Raw genomic sequence first — 19,641 nt, 5'->3', positions numbered from 1 at the left:
TTACAGTCAGAGTACAATATAACAACAATAATACAAGGCTTAAAGGTATAAAGCTGGAGGTCCATTTACCAGGTCGAAGGTCGCTTGTGGAAGCCGGGGGGCATAGCATTCCGCAGGTCCAAAAACTTAGTTGCCGGGCAGCCCCCAGAAAGCATGTGCTTGCTCCCCCCTGGCTGGCATACCCTGTTCCTTAAGATGTCATCATCATCATCTTCTTCTGTGGAGTGAGACCCTCCCAGTGACCTCAGCTTCTTCTTATACCTGGCTGAGCCCCCCTGCCTGCAGCTGGGTGGGCTTAGCAATCTCCACCCCCTCTGTCTCCCTGCAAGATTTATTCCAATATCTAATAAATGGGATAACTTCTCTCAGGATGATCGGATCAGCACACGGGCAGTACCAGCGCCTGTGGTTTGTTCTGCCGGTCGTACTGGGATCAAACCTAGACCCATTCGGTCCCTGTGGGAGGCTGATCCCTATATCTCGGGTTTCAGACCTTCCACCGTCACGGGAGTCACACTGTTGGATGCACAATTTCTTTAGGGTAAGGAGAATATTTTTTATGAGCCTGTACCTCAGATGATGCGTCCATAATTCACAATTCCATGTTGGAGACGGTTCGGCTGGGCTGCCATAATAGATGTGTATCCAGTGGCCACTTGGCATGCGTGTTTTAATTAAGCCCCCAAGCATTTCCAAGCCCCCTGGTGGCGTGGTTTCCTCATGGGGCTTTGAACTACCATCTACAGTTTACACTGAGCTCAGCCCGTTAGCATACTAATAGGAACTCTATTCATTAGCAAAGGTGGGGGCCAGGAGCACTCCTGTGTCCAGGAGACAAAATGGAGTCACGCCAATCTGATAGCATGCCTGTTCCAAGATGGCGGCTGTTCCCTCATCACAATCCCACCGCTGCCACCACTGTGAAGGATTACCCCTTCCTCCCACGTCACCAATCCGTGACGTCACTACACAGGTCCAGCTCTCCGGCGCCCCCTTTGTCTCTCAGGTCAGTTAAAGGACTGCAGCTAGAGCAAATGGCCGCCGGGGAGACTGCCCTGTTACCCACCCTGGGTATTCTAAGATTCGCAATCAGAGCAAAAGGATCAGCCCAAAATTAATTTATGATTTAATTGCCTTAAGGGCACACTAGATAATTACAAGAAATACACAATCACAATATATCAAGAGTTACAGTCAGAGTACAATATAACAACAATAATACAAGGCTTAAAGGTATAAAGCTGGAGGTCCATTTACCAGGTCGAAGGTCGCTTGTGGAAGCCGGGGGGCATAGCATTCCGCAGGTCCAAAAACTTAGTTGCCGGGCAGCCCCCAGAAAGCATGTGCTTGCTCCCCCCTGGCTGGCATACCCTGTTCCTTAAGATGTCATCATCATCATCTTCTTCTGTGGAGTGAGACCCTCCCAGTGACCTCAGCTTCTTCTTATACCTGGCTGAGCCCCCCTGCCTGCAGCTGGGTGGGCTTAGCAATCTCCACCCCCTCTGTCTCCCTGCAAGATTTATTCCAATATCTAATAAATGGGATAACTTCTCTCAGGATGATCGGATCAGCACACGGGCAGTACCAGCGCCTGTGGTTTGTTCTGCCGGTCGTACTGGGATCAAACCTGGACCCATTCGGTCCCTGTGGGAGGCTGATCCCTATATCTCGGGTTTCAGACCTTCCACCGTCACGGGAGTCACACTGTTGGATGCACAATTTCTTTAGGGTAAGGAGAATATTTTTTATGAGCCTGTACCTCGGATGATGCGTCCATAATTCACAATTCCATGTTGGAGACGGTTCGGCTGGGCTGCCATAATAGATGTGTATCCAGTGGCCACTTGGCATGCGTGTTTTAATTAAGCCCCCAAGCATTTCCAAGCCCCCTGGTGGCGTGGTTTCCTCATGGGGCTTTGAACTACCATCTACAGTTTACACTGAGCTCAGCCCGTTAGCATACTAATAGGAACTCTATTCATTAGCAAAGGTGGGGGCCAGGAGCACTCCTGTGTCCAGGAGACAAAATGGAGTCACGCCAATCTGATAGCATGCCTGTTCCAAGATGGCGGCTGTTCCCTCATCACAGTCCCCATAAGATGCTCCATAGTATATGCCCCATATGCTGCTCCATAAAGGTTTATGGCTCCCATAAGATGCTCCATAGTATATGCCCCATACACTGCTCCATAAAGGTTTATGGCTCCCATAAGATGCTCCATAGTATATGCCCCGTACACTGCTCCATAAAGGTTTATGGCTCCCATAAGATGCTCCATAGTATATGCCCCGTACACTGCTCCATAAAGGTTTATGGCTCCCATAAGATGCTCCATAGTATATGCTCCGTACACTGCTCCATAAAGGTTTATGGCCCCTATAAGATGCTCCATGGTATATGCCCCCATACACTGTTTCATAAAGGTTTATGGCCCCCATAAGATGCTCCATAGTATATGCCCCATACACTGCTCCATAAAGGTTTATGGCCCCCATAAGATGCTCCATACTATATGCCCCATACACTGCTCCATAAAGGTTTATGGCCCCCATAAGATGCTCCATACTATATGCCCCATATGCTGCTCCATAAAGGTTTATGGCCCCCATAAGATGCTCCATATTATATGCCCCATACACTGCTCCATAAAGGTTTATGGCCCCCATAAGATGCTCCATAAAGGTTTATGGCCCCATAAGATGCTCCATACTATATGCCCCGTATGCTGCACCATTAAAGTTTATGGCCCCCATAAGATGCTCCAGTCGAGGCTGGAGTCGCTACCAGGAGACAGGCCAGTACACCAGGAGACTTGGAGGGGGCCATAGGAGGGCAACAACCCAGCAGCAGGACCGCTACCTCCGCCATTGTGCAAGGAGGAACAGGAGGAGCACTGCCAGAGCCCTGCAAAGTGACCTCCAGCAGGCCACAAATGTGCATGTGCCTGCACAAATGGTCAGAAACTGACTCCATGAGGATGGTCTGAGTGCCTGACATCTACAGATGGGGGTTGTGCTCACAGCCCAACACGCAGGACGCTTGGCATTTGCCACAGAACACCAGAATTGGCAAATTCGCCACTGGCGCCCTGTGCTCTTCACAGATGAAAGCAGGTTCACACTGAGCACATGTGACAGAGTCTGGAGACGCCGTGGAGACCGATCTGCTGCCTGCAACATCCTTCAGCATTACCGGTTTGGCAGTGGATCAGTAATGGTGTGGGGTGGCATTTCTTTGGAGGGCCACACAGCCCTCCATGTGCTCGCCAGAGGTAGCCTGACTGCCATTAGGTACCAAGATGAGACCCTCAGACCCCTTGTGAGACCATATGCTGTTATGAAAGGCAATTCAGAATCACAATGGACATGGAGGTCAGAGCACATACAGTGATCTGACAATAACCCAAAATAGTAGAACAAGCTCTGAGACGTGGGAACTCTGCAGACCGCAATCCTTAAGCCTATCAAACCACACTAAAGGTAGCCGTGTAGCGCTCCTGACCAGAACCTAGGCGCCTCGTCACAGCCTGAGAAACTAGCTAGTCCTGAAGATAGAAAATTAAGCCTACCTTGCCTCAGAGAAATTCCCCAAAGGAAAAGGCAGCCCCCCACATATAATGACTGTGAGTAAGATGAAAACACAAACATAGAGATGAAACAGATTTAGCAAAGTGAGGCCCGACTAGCTGAACAGAACGAGGATAGGGAAGATAACTTTGCGGTCAGCACAAAAACCTATAAATAACCACGCAGAGGGGACAAAAAGACCCTCCGCACCGACTAACGGTACGGAGGTGGTCCCTCTGCGTCTCAGAGCTTCCAGCAGGCAAGAAAAACCAATTAAGCAAGCTGGACAGAAAAATAGCAACAAAATAACATTAGCAAAACTTAGCTTTGCAGAGCAGCAGGCCACAGGAACGATCCAGGGAAAAAAACAAGTCCTACACTGGAACATTGACAGGAAGCATGGATCAAAGCATCAGGTGGAGTTAAGTAGAGAAGAAGCCAACGAGCTCACCAGATCACCTGAGGGAGGAAACTCAGAAGCTGCAGTACCACTTGTGACCACAGGAGTGAACTCTGCCACAGAATTCACAACAATATGCTGCTGGAGTGTGTCTGCAGTTCCTGCAAGATGAAGGCATTGAAGCTGTGGACTGGCCCCCCTTTTTCCCCAGACCTGAATCCGATTGAACACATCTGGGACATCATGCCTTGCTCCTCCACCAACATCACTATACATATTAATCCAAAAACGACCTAAAACTCAAAAGAGCCTGGTCACATTCCGTACTACTGTATATACCACAAAAAGCTACGTATACAAATAACACGTGGCTCAAGGAATGTAAAAATGTCAAAAAAAAAATGTCAAAAACTTTATTTATAAATATTTAAACGTAAAATAACACCAGAGTACCTCATATTGCAACAAAAACATCAAGGCAAAGGCAAGAAGCACAGATAGTAACAAAAATGCATATTATATCCTACTCCTTAGGTCCCTATAATAACATGGCTTGAAAAACTCAAAAAGCTCCTGCATGCAGCGTCACATACGCCACCTGGACTAAAGAAGACCTAAGTGGAGAGCGCACTAAGCAAGAAAACCTCTATATGTACAGTAAATCCTAATAGGAGCAGAATTCCGTAATGCGTATACGCCCCCGGAAGAAGAACAGGCGAAACGCGCGCCGGGACGTTCATCTAGACAAAGGCTTACCATTTGGTAATATATTTATATTTATTCCTATCTGCATTACGAAATTCTGCTCCTATTAGGATTTACTGTACATATAGAGGTTTTCTTGCTTAGTGCGCTCTCCACTTAGGTCTTCTTTAGTCCAGGTGGCGTATGTGACGCTGCATGCAGGAGCTTTTTGAGCTTTTCAAGCCATGTTATTATAGGGACCTAAGGAGTAGGATATAATATGCATTTTTGTTACTATCTGTGCTTCTTGCCTTTGCCTTGATGTTTTTGTTGGAATATGAGGTACTCTGGTGTTATTTTATGTTTAAATATTTATAAATAAAGTTTTTTGACATTTTTTTTTGACATTTTTACATTCCTTGAGCCACGTGTTATTTGTATACGTAGCTTTTTGTGGTATATCCACCAATATCACGTTGCACCACAGACTGTCCAGGAGTTGGCGGATGCTTTAGTCCAGGTCTGGTAGGAGATCCCTAAGGAGATCATCCGCCGCCTCATCAGGAGCATGCCCAGGCATTGTAGGGAGGTCATACAGGCACGTGGAGGCCACACACAGTACTGAGCATCTTTTCCTTGTCATGAGGCATTTCCACTGAAGTTGGATCAGCCTCCAATTTGATTTTCCTCTTTGATTTTGAGCATCATTCCAACTCCAGACCTCCATGGGATATTCATATTGAATTACATTGATAATTGTTATGTTTTATTGTTCTGAACGCATTCCAATATGCAATCAATAAAAATTTGTAACTCGAATATTTCATTCAGAGATATTTGGGATGTGGGATTTTAGTGTTCTCTTTATGCAAATTGCCTCTTCTCAGAAAAAGAGGACTTAAACTCTATAGCGCCACCTGTTGGAAGTAGCGATCCTACAAGTCACAATCAACCCTTTAATGAGTCGTGCAATATGACTTAGGATGAAAGCCAAATCAGGATCTTAAGTGTTCCCTTTATTTTTTTGAGCAGTGTATATTTTTGCATGTGTCATATAAGATGTATTTAGATCCAGCCCCATAATTTTAAAAGCCTTGTACAAATGCGCAGAAATCAACTTGCATACCTAAAATTTCTCGAATGTTAAAAATATACATTTTTTTCTTCTTGCTTTTAATAACATTATTAGGTACCACATGGATGGTTGAGATTTTAAGCCTCATTCAAAAGAATGGAGACCCAACCTGGAGCAATACTGTACTGAACTGGGAAAGAGTACCTTGGATTGAAGAGTTTGATTATGCCGAAAAACTACAACAAAGTGAGGAACACCCTCGCCTAATTACCAGCCACTTGCATAGAAACATGTTTATGAAATCATTTAATGGTTCAAAGGCAAAGGTAAATTATTACATAAATAATCATCAAAATCATTCTACAATGCTTTAGTGTGATCACATTTATATTGTTAATATTATATTTATCAATACTATTATTGTGTAAAAATGAAAAGTAAATAACAACTAGATGCAATATGTAGATCAAATTTTATAATGTAAAAAGTGTAATCTAAAGAGTGCACAAGCACTAAGATGTGTGCAAACCTCATTCAAGCTATTTATTTGCCTTTCAGGTGCTTCACAGGAATTTTTGGAATGTAGGAAAAAAAAATGAACATTTAACTTTTTTTCACAAAATTATTTAGGCCCAATTTTTTTTATTTTTCCAAGCGTAACAGGAAAATATGAGCTACACAATTTGTTGTGCAATTTCTCCTGACCATGCCAATACAATATATGTGGGAGAAAACCACTGTTAGGACAAACAACAAAGCTCGGAAGAGAAGGAGCGTCATTTCACTTTTTGAACGCAAAATTTGTTGGAATCTTTAGTGGATGCCATGACTTGTTTGGAGGGCTCCTGATGTGCCAAAACAATGGAAACCCCTGACAAGTGACCCCAATTTAGAAAGTAGACCCCTCAAATGTGTGGTGAGCACCTTGAAGACTAAGGTGCTTCACAGAAGTTTATAACGTTGAGTTGTAAAAATCAATAAAAAAAAAAAAATCACATTTTCCCCACAAAAATGTTATTTGAGCCCTAATTTCTTATTTTTACAAGGGTAACAGGAGAAATTGCACCATACAATTTGTTTCTTCCGAGTGTGCTGATGATATCACATTTGTGGAGAAATACTATTTTTGAGTTGTGATGAGTGAACAATAAAAAGCTCGGGTGCTCGTTGCTCAGGTTGAGCAAATTGGTGTACTCGGGTGCCCGACCCGAGCAATGAGCCCAATGTAAGTTTATGGGAAAACCAAATAATTTTACCGCGATCCTCCTGGGGTTCCTTTTAAGGTCTCTACCAGCGGTGCTTCCAGAATAAAAAGAAAAAGGTGCAGCTATTGCCCTTATTCTTGTGATAATAAAACAATTATTACATGTTCTGGATGTAAAAAATTCTTATGTAAAGCCCATGTTTATTGTTCTTCAATCTTCATGCAAGAATACATAAATTAATATTACCATATAAATAGGTTCACATTTAAGTGTTTATTATCTTTAATTTTTTTCACAAAATGTTTGATTTGCTTGTTCTGGTTTTGATTTTTTACCACATATGTGTAGTTTGCTATTTTTCGTTTTGCTTATTGCTAAGTTTTTTTTAATAAAAATAAAATAAAGATCTCAATTTCATTTTTCTTTTTTTTTTAATTTCCAAACATGTTCCCATACAGTCTAGTAAGCAAAAGGTATAAAAATAATTGAGTCAGAGTATCTAAAATCAAGATTTAATAAACCGGATCATAGTGACCCAGGAGCAATAAAGGTGTATAGTACATGGGAACAGAACAGCAGGGTTTTAAAGGATTGGGGAGCATAGACACACTTGCCAAAAAATTGACTGTCTGTAGTGGCACAGAACACGTGAACCCTGGTGATCTACTGGTGGAAAATGATCAGAGGTGGAGGAGCGGGTCTGCTAGACTTGTAATGCCCATACACTAAGTGCATGGGCTGAGAAACATTTCCCCATGGCGGGTACATTTTTAAAAATATACTATGGGCATCATAGACACCCTTGCCAAAAAATTGACTGTTTGCAGCAGCACAAAAGATGTTAAGCCTGGTGATCTAGTGGTGGAGAATGAGCAGACATTTCTGAAGGCCACATTAAAAACTAGGCCCAATGTAAGGGAGTATGTCTCCTAGACTTGTAATGCCCATACACTAAGTGCATGGGCTGACAAACATTTCCCCAAGTATTATACATATTTTGAAAACATACTATGGGTATCATAGACACCTTTGCCAAATAATGGACTGCCTGTAGTGGCACAGAAGACGTTAAGCCTGGTGACCTAGTGGTGGAGAATGAGGAGACATTGCTGAAGGCCTCATTAAAAACTAGGCCCAATGTAAAGGAGTGTGTCTCCTAGACTTGAAATCCCATACACTAAATGTATGGGCCGACAAACATTTCCCCATGGGGTACATTTTTAAAAAATACTTAATGGTGATGACAGACACCCTTGCCAAAAAAATGACTGTCTGTAGCAGCACAAAAGATGTTAAGCCTGGTGATCTAGTGGTGGAGAATGAGCAGACATTTCTGAAGGCCTCATTAAAAACTAGGCGTAATTTAAAGAATTGTGCCTCCTAGACCTGTAATGCATGTACACGCAGTGCATGGGCTGACAAACATTTCCCCAAGGGAGATACATTTTTTTTAAAAATATACTATGGGCATCACAGACACCCTTGCCAAAAAATTGACTGCCTGTAGCGGCACAGAACATGTTAAGCCTGGTGATCTAGTGGTGGATAATGAGGAGACATAAAGCTAAATCATAATGAAATCAAACAAATAAATAAAAAATGTGAATCAACGGATGACAGTAAATAACAAAAGGGAGGGGTGAACAAAGGTTCATAGATTTGAAGCCAGAATGTGTCCAACGAGATGTTTGTCCCTAGCAACAGCTCAGAGACAGGGCTATAAATAAAAATATAATATAAAAGTCTTTGAATAATTTTATAATGTAGAGGTATATACTGCCTCATTAGAGGACTGTCCAGAGATAGGGAAAATGGAAAATATAAGAATAAATGGGAATATTTGACGTACATCTCTTTTTTTGACATTTCCCCCTGTGGGAGTAACATTTGTTTTGGTTTCTAATTATTATTGGCATCATAAAAACACCTTTGCACAAAAAAAATTGTGACTTTGGCATCACAGAATCCTTTCACCCTGGTGTTCTTCTGGTTGTGGATAATGAGGATGAGGATAAGGAGGAGGATAACAACAAACAGACCAAATCTGGAAGTGTATACTCATGTGTGGTTGTGAAGAGGTGCATGAGAATACACGGCCCCAAAACAGAGAATGTATTTGAGGCTATGTTTCACTGTTTTCACTTGGTGGTGTACAGAAGTCTTTCCCAATCCAGCCCTTGTTCATTTACATAAGAGTCAGCCTGTCAGACAGGATTTTCTTATAATTCCACCAGCGGCACTAAAAACCCGCACTGACAGAACGCTAGCAGCAGGGCAGGCCAGGACCTCCAAGGCGTAGAGAGCCAGTTCATGCCATGTGTTCAGCTTGGATACCCAATAATTAATAGGCACAGAGGAATCACGGAGGACGTTTGTACAATCTGCAAGGTACTCCCTCAGCATCTTCCCAAATAATGCACTTCTTGTGACAGCACCCCTCTGTGCCGGCACGATGGGAGGGTATGAGAAAATTGTCCCAGAACTTTGCCATTGTTCCTCTGCCTGAGCTGGATTGTACTTCTGTCTCTCTCGCTTGGACTCCTTGGCTGTACAACAAACTCTGACTTCTGCTGCCAGCGTTCTCACATGGGAATTTTCTAAGAAATTCCACTATAAGGGCCCTCTGGTACTGCAAAAATTTAGTACACCTGTCTGCCTCTGGCAAAAGAGATTGAAAGTTCTCCTTGTAGCATGGGTCTAGAAGTGTCACCAACCAGTAATGAGTGTAACCAAAATTTATATAATGGGAAGATCAAGTGAAACGCAGTGCAACATAAAGTCAGCCATGCATGCCAGACAGCTAACAGGCAACAGAACGACTGACCATGCTCTCTTACTCATCATCATCATCCTCTTTCTCCTCCTCCCTGTTCTCAGGCCATCTCCGCTGAACAGATGGTATGACAGTACGTAGTACAATCTATAGCGCATGAAAGTAACTCCTGTTCTTCTTCCTCCTCCTCATTGTCTAACAATCCATGTTGGGATGACATGAGGCTGGGCTGAGTGTAATCACCCTGTATGGTTCCTTGCTCCATGTCCTCGTGCTCTGCCTGCAATGCATCATCTTTAATTGTGAGCAGAGAGGTTTTCAGAATGCAGAGAAGTGAAATGGTGATGCTAATTATGGCGTAATCACCGCTCACCATCTTGGTACAGTCCTCAAAGTTTTGAAGGATGGTGCATATGTCTGACATCCATGTCCGCTCCTGAGGTCTTATGTGTGGAGTCTGAACTGAATATCAACAGCCATGTTGATGTTGTTACTCAAAAACTGCCCTCTTCTGCTCACAAATCATTTCCAGTACATGTAGTGTAGAGTTCCAACGCGTGGGGACATCACACACCAGTCGGTGATCCGGGTGTCAGGTTGCTGCAGTGCAGTACAGCGCAACCTCCACCAGGGGGAGCTTGAGAGCAAAGTGAGACTGCACACACAGGACAGCAGAACAGACACCACCAAGTGGCGAGAGAGTGGTCAGACAAGCCGAGTCAAAAGCATGAGATAGCACAACAGTATAATAGGATTAGACAGATGGATAGTCAGAACGTAGCCAGAGATCAGTAAACCAGAACGGGCAATATACAGTACAATAGGGACAAACAGCAACGAAGTAAACAACCAAGCCAGGAGATCAAAACTGGAGAATCAAGCTGGGACAAGGGCAGACAGAGGGAGTTAACAGACACAGGACAAGTCAGGTTTCACAGCAGGGAAAATCAAGAGCTATCAGCAGGGTCAGGTTAACACACTGAAGGCAGAACTATAGCTGACACTGCCAGCAAGATTCATGAGAGCTAAATAGCAAACCTGAACCCAGAATGAGGCAGAGCAAAGTTAACCCTTGACATGATCCATCCAGAAAAAAGGGCAGACACTAATATACCCTGGAACGGATCATGACACCGGGTGCTGCAAACGCTGCTGAAGCATGGCAAGTGCGGCTGAATGTGTAGCTGACTCTCTAAAATGGGCAGAGAGACGCAGTACATTCACTAGCAGATCCGGCTGCTCCGGGTAGCTTTTGAGAAAAAGTTGAATAGTGAGGTTAAGCACATGGGCCAGGCAAGGTACGTGTGTGAGCTCACCTCGCCTCAGAGCCGCCATCAAGTTCCGGCCATTGTCACACATGACCATGCCTGGCTGTAGGTTCACTGGTGTCATCCAAATATCTGACTGATCTTTCAGCGCTCTCCACAACTCTTCAGCATTGTGTTGTTTGTCACCTAAGCAAATTAGCTTCAGCACTGCCTTTGCCACTTGGCTGAGGCAGTGCTTCAAGCTCCTGACTGATGTGTTCATTTAAAAGAAGTAGGCTGAAGAGGAGGAGGAGTTGCAGGAGCTGTATACTGTGGGGACAACCCTGTTTGATGTCGGGCCCGCAATCCTCAGCGTGCGGAGGATGTGTTCAATCCCAAGGTCCGACTGGGTCACGGCTTTCACTATGTAAACCAAGTGTGCCGTCAGTGAGATGTACTGTCCTTGACCACAAGCACTTGTGTACCTGTCTGTGGTTAGATGGACTTTCCAAGTAACAGCATTGTTGAGGGCATGGATAATGTTGTGAGACAAATGCTGGTGTAATGCTTTTACGGCACACCAGGAGAAATAGTGGCGACTGGGGACCGAGTTCCTTGGGACTGCAGCCACCATCAGGTTGCAGAAAACTTCTGTCTCAACCAGCCTAAAAGGCAACATTTGGAGAGCAAGCTGACGAGAAATGTTAGAATTTAGTATTCTGGCTTGTGAGGAGTTGGTTGGGTAGTTCTGCTTGCGTTACAATGACTGGGGTATAGACAACTGAACGCTGCACTGGGACAAAGATGTGGGCGGACTTGATGATGGTGCTGCTTGACTGTGTGCAACAACAGGTGCAGGGCCAGAGACATCTTCACATGCACGGTGGACTGGGGATTGGCTTGTACGCAAAACAGTGGAAGAAGCAGTGATTTCACCTGCAGACAGTGCTCCTGGAGCCTGAGGATTGGCCCACAAAGTCAGGTGCTTTGCTGCCATGTGCCTAATCATGCTGGAGGTGGTCAGGCCGGTAGTTTTACTACCCCTGCTGATGCAGGCATGGCAGGTGCTGCAAATGGCCTGTTTGGGGTTATCGGCAGAGTCTTCTAAAAATAACCATACTCAGGATGATTTAACAGTTGGAATGGCAACTTCCCTCATGTTGGTGCTACGGGGAATGGATGCACACCTTCTGTCTGTGGCCACCACACTGCTTCTTCCTGCCTGTTGGAGTGATATGCCTCCTTTCCCATGTGTGCTGCTGTCCTCACTTTTCATGTCCTCCTGCCAGGTTGGGTCAGTCACTATGTCATCTACCTCCTCATCTTCCACATCCGCACCCTGCTCCTCCTCCTGACATTCTGGCAATCTCATCATCATCCACCAATTGTGACACTTTCCCACCATCGCCTTCGTGTGACCGTGGCTGTTGACATCTTTGACCGGCCGAGAGTCTGGAATCTTTAAAGGGAAAACTGAACAGCTCTTTGGAGTGTCCAAGTGTTGGATCAGTTGTCTCTGGGCACTCAGCATGGTGGGAGTAAGGAGGAACAGGGTGAGGAATATCCGGTCCACACTCACAGCTACTCAGACTTGACCATGTGGAAGACATGGTGGAGGTAGCTAAGTGACTGGAAGCATTTTCCCCTTCCAACCAACAACCGTTTCACACTGCTCTGGCTTCAATAGTAGTGTGCTGTGGTCCCCTTGAAACTGGGACAGAAAGGTCGAGCACGAAAATGTGGGTCTCTGTTGTCGCCCACTTTTAGCTTGCCCATGGCCTCATCCTCTGCATGAATCATCAGCATCACATCCACTTCCCCGTCCCTTGCCTCTTGCCTTGCCCATTTTAAATGGACTACTTAAATCTTTGAAAAGCTCAATACAAATGGATTTATTTGGAGAAAAATTGTATGTGATCAGTATGCCTGAAAAGCACGTTTTTGGAGACCACGGATACACCAAGGGTCTGACAGAGGTATGACGGAGATAACTGCCAGCTAAGATATATATTTTAAAAAATGTATTTTTTAAACAAAAAATAATGAGTAGACCAAGGCTAGCAGACAGAACAATGCAATGTATGCTTGCAAAGCTTTTTCCACCACAGATACACCAGGCGTCTGACGGAGATAATAGACTGTCTACATTTTTTGAAATGTTTTATTTTTTTAAACACTAAATACTGTGTAGAACAAGGCTAGCAGCCAGAACTGTGCAACGTATGCCTGGTAAGTGAAGATTTTTCCACCACAGATACACCAGACGTCTGATGGAGATAACAGACTGTCTGATATTTTTAAATGTTTAAAATAAAAAAACACTAAATACTGAGTAGAACAAGGATAGAAGCCAGAAGTATGCAACATATATCTGGTGAAGGTTTTTCCACCACTGATACACCAAGCGTCTGACAGAGATAACAGACTGTATGTATTTTTTTAAATTGTTTTTTGCAATTTTTGAAAACACTAAATACTGAGTAGAACAAGGCTAGCAGCCAGAACCATGCAACGTATGCCATCTAAGCATAGATTTTTTCACCACAGATACACCAGGCATCTGACGGAGATAACAGACTGTCTAAATTTAAAAAAAAAAAAATTTAAATACTAAATACTGAGTTGAACAAGGCTAGCAGCCATTTTTTTAAAACACTAAATAATGAGTAGAACAAGGCAAGCAGCCAGAACTATGCAACGTATGCCTGATAAGTGAAGATTTTTCCACCACAGATACACCAGGCATCTGACAGACATAACAGACTATGCATTTTTTTTAAAAAAAATTTGTAATTTTTGAAAAACGCTAAATACTGAGTAGAACAAGGCTAGCGGCCAGAATTATGCAATGTATGCCTGGTAAGCGAAGATTTTTCCACCACAGATGCAACAGGCGTCTGATGGAGATAACAGACTGTTTACATTTTTTTAAATAATTTTCTTAAACACTAAATACTGAGTAGAACAAGGCTAGCAGCCAGAACTATGCATCGTATGCCTGTTAAGTGAAGATTTTTCCACCACAGATACATGAGGCATCTGACAGAGATAACAGACTGAATTTTTGGGGGTAATTTTCTAAAACAGTAAATACTGAGTAGAACAAGGATAGCAGATATAACAATGAAACTTATGCCTGCAAAGTGAAGAATTTTACACCACAGATACACTAAGCGTCAGCCTGAGATATCAGACGAATGACCTCGGGGAGACCAAAACATCCAACACCGCGGAGACACCATCACGTGTTTCTCAACGCAGTGATCCAGAACACTGCCCCATCCCTTCACAGCCTTTTACTAGGCACTGCTCCTAATAGCCAGTTTCCTACTCCACACTGATGATGGTGTCTCCGCAGCTTACTTTACATGCATTTGCATATTTCCCATAAGGGATGGGGGCAGTGTTCTGGATCACTGCGTTGAGAAACACGTGATGGTGTCTCCCGGTGTTGGATGTTTTGGTCTCCCCGAGGTCATTCATCTGTACCTTCACAGCCTTTTACTAGGCACTGCTCTTTATAGCCAGTTTCCTACTCCACACTGATGAGGGGCAAAAACCCCGAAACAGCTGTCTGTGGATGGATACCATGCTTGGCATAGGTGGTTTTCCTTTATTGGATGTTTTCCTTTATTGAATGCTGCCCTTCCCATGGTTGTTCCTTCCCGGGGAAAGGCCTGGCTATTCATTGCTTGCGTTGAGAAACACGTGATGGTGTTTCCGCAGCTTACTTTACAAGCCTGAGATATCAGACTCATCAAAATGTGACCTTGGTTTGTTTGGGCAAACCAAAATTGAGTCAACTAGTTGGCTATGCCACTAAAAAAAGGAGTACTAAAATTTAAAACTATTTAGTGCAATGATATGAGATGCGTGTGTCGTACAACTCACTGTGATAAATATATGAGCTGTAGCTAAATATTTTTGGGCCAGCTACAGATTTTTGGGGCAGCAAAATGGTGTCCAAAAATGTTGTAAGACACTACAAAATATTAGATAGTACCAAAAAAAAGGACAGATTTTTTAGTGCACTCACATCTGATGCCTGGGACAATAAAAAAATAAATAAAATTCTTAGATTTGCACGCTCTTCTATTGCAATGACCTGGCTGTAGTCTTCAGCGTGACCAAGCAAATAAATGTAGAAAAAGGGGGGCTATGGATTGCTTAAGAATAAAATGACCAGTTATAAGCTGAAAAAAAAATCCACAGGTAACTGCAGCTAGGTATATATTAAATAAGCATCAGACAGTAATAGAACTTTTTGAGGTATGAAGTGAGGTCTATATACTCACATACAGTGCCTGCAGACCTTGCACTGATGTGGATATGTGCGCATACACTCCCCTGCCTACCTAGCGCTACAATCTCTGTAACCCTGAATTAGCCCTAAAAAGGACTGTTAGTTTCTCAGGATTTGTGGACTGAACACTAGCAGACCCACACTAACTATTAAAGGACGATTCTGAAACTATCTCAGCAGCAGCTCTCCCTACAGTGCAGTGCATAAGTCCTGCGCAGAATGCGGCGAGCAGGGTGGCGCCAAGTCTCTTATAGACCTGATGACCCTGTGCGGCCAGCCAATCACTGTAATACCACAACAAAGATGGCTGTGGCATTACAGTGCATGGCAGACAATCCCTGCATTGTTATTGGTGCTCTATCCAGCGCCAGAATTGCAGGGCGGAGACTCGAGCTCCCGCCAAATAATCCAGGAAATACTCGGGCATAGTGATACTCGGGCAAGTACCGGGTTCGCTCATCACTAATCACAACACATCTTCCAATGTAATCATGAAAAATATCATTTATAACATTTTGGGAAAACAGCAGGTGCATTGGATAAGTCAAATGGCATGATGAGATTTTCAAATAGAATAAGGAATGGCATTTTCCACTCATCATTGTTCCAGCTGTGTATTAAATTTTTAGCCCCTCTGTGATCAAGTTTAGAAAACCATTTAGCCCCCAGAGGCTAATTATATAGGTTGGGGATAAGTGGAAGCTGGTATGTATTTTTACCTGTGATTTTGTTTAGTTCTCGGAAATCAAGGCAAGGACCGTCAAGAAGCTATAGGGGAGTAGGACGGACAGATATGACCCTTTCATAAACTGTCATAAACATATTATTTCATGGCTGTCAGTTTAGGCCCTGGCAAATTGTAAAGGTGAGCTTTAGGTAATTTTGCACCAGGGACAAGATTATTAGCACAATCAGTAGGACAATGGGCAGGTAGCATCTCTTCATCTTTTTCCGAGAACACAACTCTGAAGTCTTGCAGGAACCCCGGCACACCCCTCAGAGTAGCAGAGCATATTTGTACCAATTTTAAACATTTGCTGTAACAATTGGGGCTCCATTTAACAATTTCCTTCTGACATCAATCAATAACAGGTTTGTGAAGTAGCTGCCATGAATGTCTGATTCCCAAAACTGTAGGTAAAAAAAAACAGTAGACGGATTCAGACAGAAATGCTCCTACTCTTAGAGTGAAATCCACCGTTACACTCTTGACCAAATTCCAGATTAACGGTGTCTTGTCAATGGCAAAAATTTGAAAAGGTCTTTCAAAACTAACTGCCATTAATCCCAACTTTACAACCAGTCCCAAATCAATAAAGTTAGCAGCAGTCCCACAGTCAAAGAATCCCAATGCTGATAACATCTAGTTATTGAAAGATAACATCAGTACTCTATGAAAGGAAGAAAAAGGTACCTGGGAGTCTGGATGCGTACCTCAGCCATCACCCAGACTAACATTCTCCCGATGGTTTGATTGCCTGAGAATGAGTTGGACGCTTCTTGAGAAAATGTCCTGTGAGACAACAGTAAAGACAGAATCCAAGATCTTATCTGCATTTTCCCTCCACAACAAGAAGACTGGCAATTCTAACTTTCATTGGCTTCACCTCAGGTAAATGGACTTTCTTTGTGGAAGTATAAAGGGCAGCCTTTTGTTCAACACGTCTCTCATTGATTCTGCTGTCCATTTATATATACTGGGTTAGGCTACTTTCACACTAGCGTCGTTTGGGATATGTCGCAATGCGTCATTTTGAGGAAAAAACGCATCCTGCAAAGTTGTCTGCAGGATGCGTTTTTTCCCCATAGACTAACATTAGCGATGCATTGCGGCGCATTGCTACACATCGTGTTCTGGCGGACCGTCCGAACAAAAAAAGTTGTTTCCGCCCCCACCTCCCCGCAACTCACAATGGGGCAGCGGATGCATTGGAAAAATGCATCCGCTGCCCCCGTTGTGCGGTGCTTCCACAGTATGCATCGGTACGTCAGCCCGACGCACTGCGAGGGGCCGAGTACGACGCTAGTGTGAAAGTAGCCTTATGGCCTCCACCAGAGAGCAAGGGGCATCATGATTAACCAGAGCATTCTTAAAGAGCCTCGAAAGACTTTTGTGAAACTGACACCTTAAACTTGCATCATTTCACAGGAATTTAGTAGACCACTGTCAGTAGTCAGTGAAGTAGTCCTCAGCTGTGTGGCCACCCTGTGCATGATCTTTGTCTCAGCAACCTGGATCCTGCTGGATTTGTCATAGATCAAAGTTAAAACTTCAAAAAAGGTGTCCACAGAAGACCATTCTGGGACCTGTGAGGGCAAGGAAAATGCCCAGGTCTGAAGACCCCCTCGCACTAGTGATATGATTATTCCTACTCAATGGAACTCAATCCCTGATGTCTGGGGAAGCAGAGTAAAAAATAACCTACAGCTCTCCCTAAACACTCTAAACTGGTCTTCCTCTCCTAATAATTTACCCAGAAGGTCCATTATAGGTTTGGAAGAGATCAATCGTACATCAGAGTGTACTGATGTCATAGCCACTGCCGGCAGTGCAGAGCTAGAGGAAGTTTTCATTCGAATTCGAACAAATTATCTGACCCTGAAACTGGTACTGTGATGGTTCCAGACTCTGGCATTCATTAGAATAATCCTGTGACAAATTTGCCACCTGATCACACAGTGTGTGAACAGGCTCTACATAGGTGAAAACGAGAAATGTGTAGTTCAGCCGTAATGTGACACGAGTCACTTCTCATGGACAAACCGCGAGTCGGGATAGGCAAGTAGTCTAAGGTCAATAGCCAGGAAAGTACTTCATAATCAAGGGGAAGACACAAATGTGTTGTCATCCAGCAGTCCAAGGTCATAATGCAAAGAAGAAAAGCAGGTCAGAGCACAAGGATTAGACAAATGGATGGTCAGAATGAGGTTCAAGGTCAGGCAACGATAGATCAATAAGCAAGGCACTTGGCACAGATAAAACAATGCACACGGAGCTGAAGCAATGGCTGACAGCTATCTGGGACTGTCAGCTCAGTTACATAGCTGAGCAATCAAGAGAATAGTTAGCATCTGGTGAAAGTCTCAAATTGGATGATCGAGCTGTCAATAAGTATACAAACAGGTCATCACACCCCTGCAACAGACTGAACACCTGATCTATGAATTACTGCATAGACAGCTCAGCACGCCCCGGCATGAAGCTGGACTACTGAGTTGTCAATTTCTGATCAGACATACTAAGGGGTGGAAGCATTACAGGATGAAGGTGTGCATCATATCACAACTCAACTATCTGTTTAATAATTAGCATCAGTTTTTGTTTTTATTTTTTCAAACTGTTGTGATCCAGTGTTGCGTTTTGGTTCTGCATTAGGAAAAAATATCATGTTAGATTATATAGAAGACGGGTATTAATATCAAGATATATTATATCACCCGTCAACTCTAACCCTCTGGGGCGAATTAATTTAGTTTTTACACCACTTTGAAATAAATCCTATCCTTTCTTTTATAGAGGAAATACTGTACATCTTAAAAGTAAGTAGTCATACGTAAAATTGTATAAACAATCATATAAAATATAAATTTTTCATTTCTTGCTTTTGAAATGTTTGTTTTAGATCATATATACAATCAGAGATCCTAAAGATGTTGCGGTGTCCCTTTATTATTTTTCAACAATGAGTACATACTTCAAAGATCCAAAAAATATGGATAATTTGATAAGAGAATTCTTAACTGAAAACAGTAAGTAATTAAAATTAATGTAAACTTATAAAATTGTCAGTTATAAACATATTCTCCACTGTCCTATTTTATTCATTGCAGTACCATATGGATCTTGGTTTAATCACGTCAAGGGATGGATGGGATTGCTGGGAAAAGATAACTTTATGTTTCAGACTTATGAGGATCTTAAGAAGGTAAATCTTTAATATGAAATTATTGACACGTAGAGGAAAGATTCTTATGAATATCCATGTTAAGTATAGAAATAAATCTCGTGAAAAAGGTTAAAAATGTAATAGATTTAAATCTCACCTTTGTAAAAACCAAAATAACAGAAGAATGGATGTAATATCATCCAGATGTGTGACTAAAGAGAACCTGTTAGCACGATTTTGGAATGTAAAATAAATACATGGCTGTAATGGCTCAGAAATACAGAAATAGCAGAAATTACATTAATACCTTTAGTGAGGAAATCTACTTTCTGGTTCGTCTTTAATCACCATTTGAATTTTTCTGCTAATTAGATTTTGGTGCACAGGGGCCGGACACTGGGTGTTCTCACTGTCTGACTCTCTGGCTCCTTCGCCTGCTTCCTTTTTTTTGAATTTGAGGTTTCAAACACAGAAGGGAAGGCATAGAAAAAGATAAGTGG

General features: G+C 43.1%; 1 protein-coding gene across 2 annotated transcripts in view; it reads left to right on the top strand.

Moving 5' to 3' along the window:
* The window catches only part of LOC138677398 (sulfotransferase 2B1-like), a 100,001-nt gene that overhangs the window by 56,639 nt on the left and 23,721 nt on the right, over positions 1 to 19,641 (top strand). For both annotated transcript variants that reach the window (XM_069767492.1, XM_069767491.1), the window contains 3 exons: positions 5,841 to 6,052; positions 18,878 to 19,004; positions 19,086 to 19,180. In XM_069767492.1, the coding sequence (XP_069623593.1) occupies positions 5,852 to 6,052; positions 18,878 to 19,004; positions 19,086 to 19,180 (423 nt within the window). In that variant the 5' untranslated portion in view covers positions 5,841 to 5,851. The remainder of the gene's footprint in view (positions 1 to 5,840; positions 6,053 to 18,877; positions 19,005 to 19,085; positions 19,181 to 19,641) is intronic.

This window comes from Ranitomeya imitator, chromosome 4 (assembly GCF_032444005.1).
Source record: "Ranitomeya imitator isolate aRanImi1 chromosome 4, aRanImi1.pri, whole genome shotgun sequence".
NCBI classification, from domain to species: domain Eukaryota; kingdom Metazoa; phylum Chordata; class Amphibia; order Anura; family Dendrobatidae; genus Ranitomeya; species Ranitomeya imitator.
This window is presented reverse-complemented; position numbering and strand designations above follow the sequence as displayed.